General features: G+C 25.3%; 7 protein-coding genes across 7 annotated transcripts in view, besides 13 other annotated features; 5 read left to right on the forward strand and 2 right to left on the reverse strand.

The window, feature by feature from the left end:
- Positions 1-412: a repeat region.
- A 6-nt stretch (positions 413-418) lies between these two features.
- Positions 419-456: a sequence feature (AT_rich).
- A 480-nt stretch (positions 457-936) lies between these two features.
- On the forward strand, positions 937-2268 carry EDI_100190 (phosphatidylserine synthase, putative; the record flags this gene model as incomplete). Its single annotated transcript, XM_001738767.1, has 1 exon — positions 937-2268. One exon carries the CDS (start codon positions 937-939, stop codon positions 2266-2268), a length of 1332 nt encoding a protein of 443 aa, XP_001738819.1.
- Positions 2269-2288: 20 nt separating this feature from the next.
- Positions 2289-2339: a sequence feature (AT_rich).
- A 119-nt stretch (positions 2340-2458) lies between these two features.
- EDI_100200 (40S ribosomal protein S17-A, putative) lies at positions 2459-2812 on the forward strand (the record flags this gene model as incomplete). Its single annotated transcript, XM_001738768.1, has 1 exon — positions 2459-2812. One exon carries the CDS (start codon positions 2459-2461, stop codon positions 2810-2812), a length of 354 nt encoding a protein of 117 aa, XP_001738820.1.
- An 87-nt stretch (positions 2813-2899) lies between these two features.
- Positions 2900-2933: a sequence feature (AT_rich).
- A 37-nt stretch (positions 2934-2970) lies between these two features.
- On the reverse strand, positions 2971-3519 carry EDI_100210 (uncharacterized protein; the record flags this gene model as incomplete). Its single annotated transcript, XM_001738769.1, has 1 exon — positions 2971-3519. One exon carries the CDS (start codon positions 3517-3519, stop codon positions 2971-2973), a length of 549 nt encoding a protein of 182 aa, XP_001738821.1.
- Positions 3520-3575: 56 nt separating this feature from the next.
- Positions 3576-3659: a microsatellite.
- Positions 3660-4130: 471 nt separating this feature from the next.
- Positions 4131-4197: a microsatellite.
- Positions 4198-4272: 75 nt separating this feature from the next.
- Positions 4273-4335: a microsatellite.
- Positions 4335-9227, forward strand: EDI_100220 (uncharacterized protein; the record flags this gene model as incomplete). The annotated part of the gene is made up of 1 exon (XM_001738770.1): positions 4335-9227. One exon carries the CDS (start codon positions 4335-4337, stop codon positions 9225-9227), a length of 4893 nt encoding a protein of 1630 aa, XP_001738822.1.
- Positions 4671-4692: a sequence feature (AT_rich).
- Positions 6554-6588: a sequence feature (AT_rich).
- Positions 9228-9244: 17 nt separating the features above from the next.
- Positions 9245-9300: a sequence feature (AT_rich).
- A 373-nt stretch (positions 9301-9673) lies between these two features.
- Positions 9674-9716: a sequence feature (AT_rich).
- A 295-nt stretch (positions 9717-10011) lies between these two features.
- EDI_100230 (uncharacterized protein) lies at positions 10012-10293 on the forward strand (the record flags this gene model as incomplete). Its single annotated transcript, XM_001738771.1, has 1 exon — positions 10012-10293. The coding sequence occupies one exon, from the start codon at positions 10012-10014 to the stop codon at positions 10291-10293; it is 282 nt and encodes a 93-aa protein (XP_001738823.1).
- Positions 10276-10405: a sequence feature (AT_rich).
- A 22-nt stretch (positions 10406-10427) lies between these two features.
- Positions 10428-11063, forward strand: EDI_100240 (uncharacterized protein; the record flags this gene model as incomplete). The annotated part of the gene is made up of 1 exon (XM_001738772.1): positions 10428-11063. The coding sequence occupies one exon, from the start codon at positions 10428-10430 to the stop codon at positions 11061-11063; it is 636 nt and encodes a 211-aa protein (XP_001738824.1).
- A 348-nt stretch (positions 11064-11411) lies between these two features.
- Positions 11412-11603: a sequence feature (AT_rich).
- A 48-nt stretch (positions 11604-11651) lies between these two features.
- EDI_100250 (Pescadillo, putative) overlaps positions 11652-12618 on the reverse strand; it is a gene marked incomplete at both ends in the record, with an annotated part of 1527 nt that continues 560 nt past the window's right edge. The window contains one exon of the mRNA XM_001733391.1: positions 11652-12618. This exon is cut by the window's right edge and continues 110 nt beyond it. Coding sequence (XP_001733443.1) covers positions 11652-12618 — 967 coding nt within the window.

Here is a 12618-nt window from a genome sequence, read left to right on the forward strand (position 1 = left end):
CTTGTAATTGTTTGTATTTATTTATTTTGTAAATATAATTTAATTCATTATTTCTATCTTGAAATATATCAATATCATTAATATATCATTTTTTGATCTTTTGATAATATATATCTGGTATTCTAACATTAAAAGAATGGTCATTAACCAATAAATCATTATTGTAAGTTATAACTATTTCATCATTATTAATACATTTATGATATGCATTAAAATCTATTTCATCAGATTCAATAAAATATATAATTAATATATATATTTATATATTTGTTTACACACATACTCATATTTTGATATTTAATTCTTCTTCATTTCATCATAACAATACATAATTAATAGATTGGGTGGTTACATAACAATGTTTACAATATTTTAATACATCAATATGAAGTATTTTAGATTTAATATTTCCAGCTACTTAAATTTAGTTTATAAAATGTAAAATTAAAAATAATTCGATAAAGCGAGAGGTTAAAAGCACTTAAACTACAAAGTAAATAGTTTGTGTAATTTAACACAATTAAAACAAATGAAAAAAGGTACAAAGGATAATGAAATTAATTAAAGAGATGAAAAGTTCATAAGAACAGATAATTTTATTGATAATAAGGATAAATGATTAAAAAAGAGAAAAATAAAAATCTATTTTAAATGAAAAATTTTTCTCAGGTATTTTATAAGGAATTATATATAATTCCAACAATATGGAAAATCAATTATTTTTAGAATGTTTTAAATAAAGCTGAATATACTATGAAAATTACAAAAGTCTAAGAAAGATAATAATAAGATGATTTTCATTAAATTAAGGTGGAAATAGAGTGAATTTAAATGCTCAGAAAATAATGATTTTTAAAGAAATATACACTCAAAAGAACAAAAAAGATATGAAAAACCAGGGTTTTTAAGAGGTTTTAAAGGAATAAAGTATAAACAATGACAGAACAACAAACCACAAAACAAGAAGTAGTTTATGTCACTCCTGATCAAGAAGAAGAAATTGGGATGAAAGAGGAATTAAAACAAATTACAGAACAATATGACACAACCTCATATTACGAATGGGTAAAAGGGCCACATTCTGTATTATGTATGGTAGCATTACTAGGAGTATTAGTTTATTTATACTATAAAGGGTATGTCACTTCACCACCATCAAATTTAGTTCCATGGTTATTTATGTCACTTGTTGTTGTTTGTTGGTGTACTTTCTTCTTACCAGATAGTTATTTTGTACATCCTCATCCAATGTTTTGGAAATGTATTCAAGGTGTTGGGTTATGTTATTTAATGTTAATTTGTTTCTTATTATTCCAAGATGTAAATGATGTTAGACAATGGTTAAGAAATATTGATCCAAAACTTGGTAAAATATTACCAGAAAGAGAGTATGCAGTTGATTGTAGATTATATACACCAGAACTACCATGTAAATGGAACAATTTTAAAAATGTACTTCTCGATGAATTTGTAATATATCATTTTGTTGGATGGTGGGCACGATGTGTTATTTGTCGTGATTGGAAATTAACATGGTTTAATAGTATTTTATTTGAATTTATGGAATTATCCTTCCAACACATTCTTCCTAATTTCCATGAGTGTTGGTGGGATCATGTTATTTTAGATGTTTTTGGATGCAATGCTCTTGGAATTTGGCTTGGATCAAAAACACTTCAATATTTTGAATTAAGGGAATATAATTTTAGTGGTGTTTCCCCTATGCAAAAGAAAGGAAAAATATTCCGAGTTATTGGACAATTTACACCTAAATCATGGACACGTTATCATTGGGGAATGTTTACTCATTGGAAGCGATTTATTTATGTTATTATTCTTATTATTTATTTCCAATTATTTGATTTAAATTCATTCTTCTTAAAAGCAGAGTTATGGTTGAAACCATCTCATTACTTAAATCTTATCCGTTTAATTATTTTAGCTTTACAAGCACCTTTAGTATTTAGACAATGTTATCAATATGTTATTGATAAAAATACTAAAGACATCGGGTCTGCTTCTTGGATTCTTGGCCTTACCTTACTCCTTGAAGGAGTATTATGTTTCAAGTGGGGTTATCCTGAATATAAATCAATTCCAACACCTTTCTTAGTAAAATGGGGATGGATTGTTACTATTTCTTTAGTAGTAGTTTTTGGTGTTATTTTCTTTACATATAAAGAGATTCATTATTCAGCTGTACGTTCTAAAACACTATCAATTCCTTTAGAAGAAGAAGATAAAGAAGAAAAAACAAAAACTGATTAATTTTCTTTTTTGGTAAATAGAAAAATTTGTTATTTTTTTAATATAAAAAATAAAAAAATAATGTTATATAAGACTAAAAAGATGAGAGAAAAAAAAGAAATAATAAAAGGGCAAAAAAATACATGTTTAAAACCTAAAAGGTTTTAAAGTAAAGGAAAGAACTTTCAAAGTTGATTCAACCACAGCTGAAATGGGAGGAGTCAGAACTAAAACTGTTAAGAGAGCCGCAAGAAATATTATTGAAAAGTATTATCCACTTTTAACTCTTGACTTCCATACTAACAAACGTGTTGTTGATGAAGTTGCTGTTGTTGAAACTAAAAGATTAAGAAATAAAATTGCTGGTTTCATTACTCATTTAATGAGAAGAATCCAAAAAGGTCCAGTTAGAGGAATTTCTTTCAAACTTCAAGAAGAAGAAAGAGAAAGAAGAGATAATTATGTTCCAGAAAAATCTGAAGTTAATATTGATAAAATTACTGCTGATCCAGTTACTCTCAAAATGCTTGAATCAATTGGAATGCCAATTAATAAAAAGAATTAAAGAGAAAAAAGAAAAGTATATTTGAAATTTAACACATTTCTTTTTTGAGGGTAACTAGTAACAATTTTATTTCCTTTTTTTAATGTGAATATATATATATTATTATATTAATTAAATAAAACAGAGAGTTAATTAAATTAAAGAAATCTTAATAACAGTTAAAATACATCAGGCCTAGGAAGTACTTCATCAGATGATGAACTTAAATCATGTTGTTTCCCTATCAAGTCTAAGGTTTCTTGTAATAAATTAGTATCCATTGTTTGTTGAGCGTTTAGAGCTTTTTCAATCATTTTTGGTCTGATACGTTCTTCTGCTTTAAATTTTGCTTTTATTTGTTTTCGAGTACGACCATCAAACATTAATTCTATTAATCCAAAGTCTGCTCCATATTTCATTATTCCAGTATATAATTTTAATATTTCTTCTTTATCCCATTTTTTACTTTTTTTTGGTTTTAATAAATTACTTTTTTTAATTGAATTATGTTCTGTCCCATTTTCTTCACCACTTTTTTCATTCGATATCTCACCAATACACTCTTCATCTAAATATCGATTAAATGGTTGTTTAAGTTCTTTTAATTTTTTGATAGAGCTTTGTTTTTTATGACTTAATTTACAGATCTGTCTCATAGATAATGTACTTAAATCAATAGATGAATTTTTATCATTTTTAGTTTTTGAGCTATTTTGTTGTTCAGTCATCTTTGAATTTTTTAGTCTTCTTTTTTTTTTGAGTGCTTTCTTTAATAAACCCTGTATTTTTTTCTTTTTCTGTTTTTACTTTTTTATTTTTCATTGTTGATTTTTTTATTTGCTTCTTTTTTTTTTAATTCTCTTTTTTTGTAATACAAAACACAATAATAAATCAAGATAAAAAAAATAAAAAAAACGACAGAAATTTATAAATAATAGCATTTATATGATTTATTGAAAGAAGTTCAAATATTTAAAAAAATAAGGAAATATTCGCATTTTAGAATTATTTAAATTAAAGTTAAAACTAAAGAATGTAATTACATTAACGAACAGCAACCAGCGTCACTACTTTTATCCCAAGGATTTGTTTCTTTAAATTCAGGTGAGAATGGGTCAATTTTATTTTTGGTAAAATTAACTAATTCCGAACATGCTTCACTTACTTTCATTAGATTTTTAGAACGTTCAAAGTTTTTCATCAATCGTTCTTTTTCTTGTAATAATCGAATAAGTTGTTGTTGAGACATGTTAATTATTTTTTCTAAGTTCTTTTCTTTATCAAACGATAAAAGAAAATAGATTTCTTCTATGACAGTTCTTTGAAATCGGATGTTCCCTTTTTATTTTTATTTCTTAGTATTTTTATTTCTTAGTATTTTTCTTTTTTATAATTCACTATTTTTAGATTATGAAAGTTAATTTAAAAACTACTTTTATAAAAATAGAATTGAAAAATTAAAATGGATTTAATGATCTTTCAAAAAAAAAAAAAAAAATAAAAACTAGAAAAAAAATAATAAAAAACAAAAAAGAAAAGAGAAATGGAAGAGTACAGCAAATATTATCTTAATCAAATGATGACACACCCAAAAGATAGAGAACGAGAGTACTTTGACCATCTTCATCAGTTGAGTGTAAAACCAAGTGAAGAGATTTTAATTAATTTCTATCATTTTCTTAAGAGATATTTAAAAGTCATATCACCTCTTATTGTCTCATCTTATGTTATAGATTTTTTAATTACTTTCTTAGTTGATTATCAGAAATATGTGTTAAAAATATTTATGTTATTTTCTTCTCAACGAAGTGCATGTTCAAGAATGTTATATCTTCGATTACCAACAATACTTTTACAAACACCTTCAACAAAAGCAGTCAATTTATTAAATAAATTATTATCGTCATCTTCTTCTTTCGAAATCTTTACTAATCCTTCTTCATCAAAAACAAAATTTGTTAATGACTTAATGATATTATGCCCATCTTATCTTTATCCTCAACCAATGTCTTCAGACAAAATACTTCAATCAAGTTATCATGCATGGAGATATATAGCACTTACTGGGAATGCATCTTTAATTCCAGCTATTGATACATTTCCTACTGATACTGCTTTTGTAAATGAACAAGTATTAATTAAACAATTGTATGAAGTTACCCAAACAGGAAAAACAGAACCAATTGATAATGTTATTCACGTATTATATTCTCCTGATGGGATTATTTTATTAAGAGATAGACAACTTATTCAAACAATAAGATTTATTTTTGACAAGTATCCAACTCATGAAATAATTACACAAAAATGTGTTGAAGCTTTAGAACTTGCTGCAGTTGATTATCATTGTTTAATATCAATGTTTAATGAAAATTTCTTAACTAAATTTGAACACTATCTTCGATTATTCTCAAATAGTGAAATAATTATTTCAAAAATACTTAATATTCTTTGTTATATGTGTAGTACCGATGCATTAGTTTCCTTTGTAAATCAATCAGAGTTATTATCTACTCTATTTCCACAAAATCGAGAGAAAATATTACAATTTCCATCTTCATTATTAATTAGAAGGAAATTAGTTCTTATTGCCTTTCAATGTCTTCAATCTAAAGTAATTAAACCAGAATGTATTGTTCCAATTATTGATTTAACAGATACAGAATTATATGATTTAACTATTCCATTAAGTTCATTATTGACAATTAATAATTGCAATGTTCTTCTTGAAAAAACAAAAGAAGTTATAAAAAATATTTTAATACAAGGATCTGAGAGTACAGTATTAATAGAAAGTTCATTATATTTTTTAGTCAAAACACAAATTGATAGCTCATTTATTCCAAAAGAAAAGTTAATTAAATATCAAAGTTCAATGGATTTTAATATTCATTCATTATCTAATCAAATTATTAATTCAAAGTATAACAATAATAACATCTTATCATTATTATCTATTCCAATTGCAATTGACTCATCAAATATTTTTCAATTCTTAACATTATATTCTTGTCTTTCAAATATTCTCATTACTGGAATTTCACCATCTCATCTTGATGAAGTATTTTCTTCTATTATTGAACATTTCCCAATGACTATTTTTTCTTCAACTAAAATCTCACTTTCAGAAAAGTATATTGCCGCAAGTAATTTAATTACTTTTATTCTTAATATTCAAAAGAATTATTCTATCTCTGAACAAGTAACAGAACTTTGTTTTAGTATATTACTTTTATTAATTAAATCAAATCCTAATTTTAGGGAACTATGGTTTGAACATTCTGGACATATTTATCTCTTAAAACAACTACCAAAATATTCCACATTACAATTACTTCATGAAATATTAAAATCAAAAGAAATTTGTTTTGAATTAGTTAATCCAAGTAATAATAATGACCAATTATTAGAAGACCGTTTTCTTGATTATTTAAATGACTCTACAATAGATATAGCTTCCTTAGTTAAGTGTATAGAAAATATTATGAACGAAATTTCTCATTCTAAGTTAAATGAATTAGCTTCTTCAATAGTAAAAAGAACAGAAGAGTTGATTGTTTCTGGGAATAATGATATTTCAATATATATGTCCATCTTTCAATTTATTAAGAAGGCAGTTGATTGTTCTTCTTTAGTTTGTGAAAGGGGTTTTATAAATACAATAATTCAAATGCTCTTTTCATGTAAAAGTACTAAATTAAAAAAAGTATTAATTGATGTTTGTGCATCAATTTATAATACTGTTCCAACACTGATAAGAAGTTTATTAAATAAAAATAAATTATTAGAATTAATTACAGAAAATGATGCTGATCAAGAGTTTTATTGTGCTGCCACACGGTGTATTGCTATTATGTCAAAATCTGAAAGAGTTGTAAAATCAAAAATTGAAATTACAAGTGAAGTGAATAAAGTAATTATTCAAGAAAGTAATAGCCAAGTATCATTTACTGATTTAATTAATCCAACAATATTAATGGTTCCTGTTGGTAATATCAATGATTTTGTTTTTGTTAAAGCTGTAGAAAATATTCAAGGTTATGAAAGAGAATTTAAAAAGAAATTTGACCTTCCTGATATGTTACCTTCATATAAATTTATAAAGACGACATGGGACTTATTTGTTAAAGATATAAATAAAGTTGTCTATGCTCAAATGATTTATGGAGTTATTGATTGTTCAACGTTAAGTGATAAAGATGTTATTAATTCAATTACTATGTTTCATGAATGTGTAACATTAAACTGGGAAGAAAGTATTGGACATTTAGCATTATTATTAAATTTACCACAATCATCACAATTATTTAAAACAGAACTAAAGAGTGAAATTAAGTCATTACTATTTGTTGTAGATACTTTAAATCCAACTTCAATTAATTCAATTCTTGTTCACACGGAAAGTACAATAAACACATGGTGTGATAATAATAAACCACTTCGTCCTCATTTTAATCCAATCTTTTCTAAAAAGATTCCACCTCTTTTATATCTTTCATGTGCACAAGCTAATTTATATAAAAAGAATTGGGATAATGCCTATCAAATGTTTCTTGATTCAATAAAAGCATATAAAGTACAATCATTGTATAATGGTAAATTTTTTACTAAAAGTGTTATAGGATTTGTTGCATCAATTATGTTAGATCCTATTAAAAGAAATCTTCAACAATATACTAAAGAATATGAAGAGGCTATTAAAGAAGCAATTAAATTTATAGATAGTTTAGATTTGGGTCATTATTATTGTAAAGAATTATTATTCTATCAAGCTCAATATTATCTTAAACAAAAAGTATATCAAAAAGCACAACAAATTATTGAAGAAATTGATTCTAAACACCATGAAAAAATTAGTAAAACAGAAGATATTATTTCTGCTTTAATGTTTGACTCATTATTAAAACAACTTAAAATGAATCATCACAGGCAATATATTCTATATTCAATTACAGCTTATAAAAGCCAAATCAAATCATTTGATATTTATTGTGTTGATGAATTAGCAGAATTACTTGGAGTTAATGATTTAGAAAAATTAGATTTAGAATATGAAAAACAAATACAACGCCCACATCTTATTATGGAAAATAAAGTACAATGGTCAACATTAAGAGCTTACGTCATTATGAAAAAAGTTATGTTAAGAGATATTTATGATGAGACTATGGCTAAATTATTATTAAGATTATTAGCATATTTCCACGAACATGTAAGTGAGACTGATCAAATAGAAAGTATTAATAGGTTGGATTTAATTTGTAAAGCTATTGGAGGTCCTGTTTATATTTCTTCAAACCTTCCATCAATTCCTGTTATTGAAAGTATTAGTTTAAGTACTATTAAAGATAATGAAAAAATAAGAAGTAGAAAAGTTGAGAAATCAATATTCATTTATGACCCATCAATGCCAAAGAAAATTCCTATTGTTTGGAGTTCAAATGAGACTTCATTTATTACAATTAAAATGAGTAATCCTTTATATCCAATGTTAAATGTTGATAATATAACACCATGGTGTGAAGGAGTTGAAATAGAAACACATTTTAAATGTGTAGATATTATGTCTACTTCCTCTATTACATTTGAATATGCAATTACACCTAAAGCTTCAGGATTATTAAAAATTTATGGTTTAGAATTCGATTGTTGTTCATTACATTTTAAATCAGTTCCAATAGGATTTAGATGTAAAAAAGAATTAACTCCATGTTGTATTGTTCCTGTTGTACATAATGTGCCACGATTAAAAAGTGCTCCAGGAACATTTTTATCAAAAGCAATTTCATTATTCCCTGGTCAAACTAATGAAAGTAAATTAGAATTAATTAATGATGGAGATTTAGCAGTAAATTGGATTAATTTTAAAGTTAAAGACGATGACTCAACTCATCTAACTGAGGTTACTGTTTCTAAACCATTACAAGATATTCTCCCTATCTTACCAAACCAACGTGTTGAAATTCCTTTAGCTATTTCTGCACGTGGAGAATTATCAAATATTAATATTGAAATAAATTATGCTTCTTCTTCAACTGCTCGATTTGGAAGAACATTTTCTATTCCAATTAATGTTATTGTTAGTGTTGGTTTACTTATTGATAAATGGGAAATTATTCCAATAGAGGAAATGTTATTAGTATCTTGTGTTGTATATAACCCATCTGCTTTTTCTTTTACTGTTAAAATGATGCCAAATCCTCAATGGAATGTTGATGATTTCTTTGTTCAAGAACGTCGTGAAACCTTTTCTGAATCACAGAGTAGAAGAAGGTTATTAGTTGCTGTAAAAAAACCATCTTATACTTTAACACCTAAAAATGCTGCTAAATGGATAAATGAAGTTATCTCTATTAGATGGATTTCTTCTTCAGGATGTGATGGAACAATATCTATTGCAGAATCAGAAACTGTGGCTGTTAATACTTCAAATTAACTGACTTTTTTTTCTTCATTTTAAATTGTTATAAAAGAAAAAATAATAATTAAATGTTAAAAATTTTTTATTACTTCTTTTGTTTTCAACTTCAAATAAGTAATTTCATGTTTATCTTTTATGATGAATCCACCGTTTTTATCTTTATCATTATTATAATCTCCATTTTTAATAACTTATTCAAAAGATTGTATATTTACTATTCTATTCTAATTGAATTAATAATTCCTTCATCTTTTATTTAATGAAAAGAAAGTTGAATCATTCAATGATTATTTTTGTTTCAAAAAAAACAGCAATACCTTGAATATTAAAAAAAATGAATAATGTTAATCAATACTACTGTTTATTCTTTATTATAAAAGGCAATAAAAATTAATTTTTGTTAATAAACATACTTTAAGTCAAAATAGTGATTTATAAATTTTAAAACACAGAACTTAAAGAAATAAAAATCAAAAAAAAAATTGAAATTTAATTGAAATTATTGGTTAGGTTTAGAAAAAATAGAAATTTCAATTAGAATTCAATTATTTTTGTATCAATAGTTCAATTTTTTCAATTAACAATTCAATCGTCCCCCTTTTTATGAAATTAATATCATAATAGAAGAGAATAGAATAATAGAAAAATTGAAATTGAGTTGAAATTCTTATTTTTAGTAAGGAAATAACTATCCAAGTTAATAAAAAATTATCAAAAAAGTTCTTATCGAACGATAAGGGTTGAAAACTTATATTTAAAGATTTGAGTTATCAACAGAATTCATTTAATAAACTGTGAAATGAAATACCTTGTCCAATGCCATATCCATATGCATGAAGATCGTGAACTCTTTGCTAAAATTCTTGCAATGCAAAATGAATCAAGAAAAGAAGAAGGTTGTATTAGCTATCTTGTTTGTCAAGAACCAACAAATACTTCTCATTACTTAATTCTTCAAAGATGGGAAGATAAAAAGTATTTTGAAAATCATTTAAATTCTAGTCATTATAAGAAATTTGTTGAATATATTCATTCAGTTACAAACAAACCAATTTCTTATGACTATTTTAAAATTAATTAATTGTTGTTTATTTTTATTTTTTTGTTATTTGAAAAGTATATTAAAAATTTTAGTATTACTAATTAAAAAAAGAAAAAATATATACATCATTAATTTTTAGAAAAAAAATAATCTAGTAATAAATAAGATCACCAATGATGCAACAAGAGTATTATCAAAAAATAATTCAATTTTATGGAGAGTACCAACAAAAAGAAATAGAGTACAACCAATGGGCAAAAAGTTACAGCGAATTCCAACAATACGTAGATGCTAAAAACATTGAAAAAAAACAATTAGAGCAAAGACTAAAAGAACTTAAAGAACAATACAACTTATTGAATATTCAACAAATCCCAATTCGGGATGATGTTGAAGTGAAAAAAGCACTAAACCCTTTCAGTACGCTCCTTCATAAATGGTATGGAATTGACTTTGATGACTATGAAATTTTATTTCCAAAACAAGATGAGACAATAGAAACCAGTATTATTAACCTGGACCATATCATGATTTGTGTTGTAACAACAGAAAATAAAATTATTGGGATTTATCTTGAATCTGAATTTACAAGTGAAGAAGAAATGGAGGTATCGCTATTCAATCTCACATCTTCAAAGTCATTTCCTTCTAACTCTACTTTCAAAGCAAAGGTAATAAGTCAAGCCAACTCACTTACCATTCCGAATGAACTAGAAATTAAAGGTAATGAACTGAAGTTACTCAATCGAAGAAATGGAATTAGTGGAACAAATATTATAGAAACTATATCCATTCTTCGTTTCTCCTAATTTATCAGTTATTTTTGTTATTGTGTTTTGCTTTAAACTCTTTGTTTAGGTAAAAGCAGTTAACCCATGTTAATACTCATAATTCTTTAATCAAATACTTTCACTTAATAAAAAAATGCATTCCGATTACTCTCTTGTCAGCTTGTTTATCTATTTCCTTGACGTTATTTTGAATATACGTCAATACGTTGTTTGTTGTGACTCATTTTATATGAAGATAAACTTAGTATAATTCCTATATATCTCATAACTGGTTCTAGATATAAAAAGATTATTTGAACAGTCAGAAAATGTTTTTATTTTATTTTGAAAAGACATTTAATGGTTTTAATCATTAAGTAACATAACTTTTTAAATAATTCTTGTATTTAAATATTTAATGATTAAAAAATATATACAGATAAATAATAAGAAATTCATTGTTAATTTTTTCAGTAAGTTACTTAAATATTATAGTATTGAAATAAGATTGAATATTTTTTAATGTATATTTTATAAAAATAAATTATTTATTTTCTCATTTTATTTTATATTAAATTAGTATTTCTTATCTTTAATTATCAATCAATTCATTTTAAACTCAGTTCATTATTTTTGTTCTTTTGATTTAGCTAATCTTTCTTTTAATTTATTTACTTTCTTTGTTTGGCGTCGTTCAAGCATTTCATTCTTCATAACAATTCTTCTATCTTTACCACTTAAAACTGCCATCTTTCTTTTCTTTTCTTGTTCTTCTTTCTTAGCCTCTTTGCTGACAGAAGGTGCTTTTCCTTTTCCTTTTTTCTCTTCTCCCATTTCTTCTACCAGTCCATCAACAAAATCACTTTCAAGATCCTTTACTTGTATCTTCTTACTTTCTTCTTCTTTCTTTTGTTCTTCTTCATAATCATATTTAGTATTATTCTTGATAGCATCCAATTGTTTTCTACGTTCTGTAACATAACCCTCTTCTTCTTCATTAACATAAGGAGATAGATGTGGTGGTAATTTTTGACCAATAGCATATTCTCCACATGGAAGAATGAAATTCTCATTAACGCAATCAAAAATCCATTGTGGTTGAATAAATTCACGTTCAATATTTTTATGTTCTCCTCGTTCTCCTACTTGATGAGTAATACTTTCATCATCAACATTATCTACTATAATTCCTCCTAATGTCTCAATAACAAATGCCACTGGATGTCTAGGTACTTCTCTTTGAATGTAAAAGACCATTCCTGAAAATAATCCACTTCCACTACTCTGTACAAAATGACTTGTAACTTGGACAGATGCACCAGTATCATGGTTAACCAACATTTCTGTTGCAAGATTTTCTCCTTCTCCTTTTACTTGTTTTAGTGCTTCATTTAATTCTTGAACATCTTGATCTTTACTAACAATTTCTGTTTCTTTTTGTAATTGAAGTGGTTCTAATTGAACTGTACCAAGAAATTCTACTCCGTTTATTTTAGTAATTTGTGGTGGATAATTAAGACCTGCATTTGTATATAATTTGTAATTAATAAATTTCATTAAAACAACATAAAATGATAAAAATTCATGAAGACAT

The sequence above is a fragment of the Entamoeba dispar genome, genomic scaffold (assembly GCF_000209125.1).
Source record: "Entamoeba dispar SAW760 scf_1105229461685 genomic scaffold, whole genome shotgun sequence".
Lineage (NCBI taxonomy): Eukaryota > Evosea > Mastigamoebida > Endamoebidae > Entamoeba > Entamoeba dispar.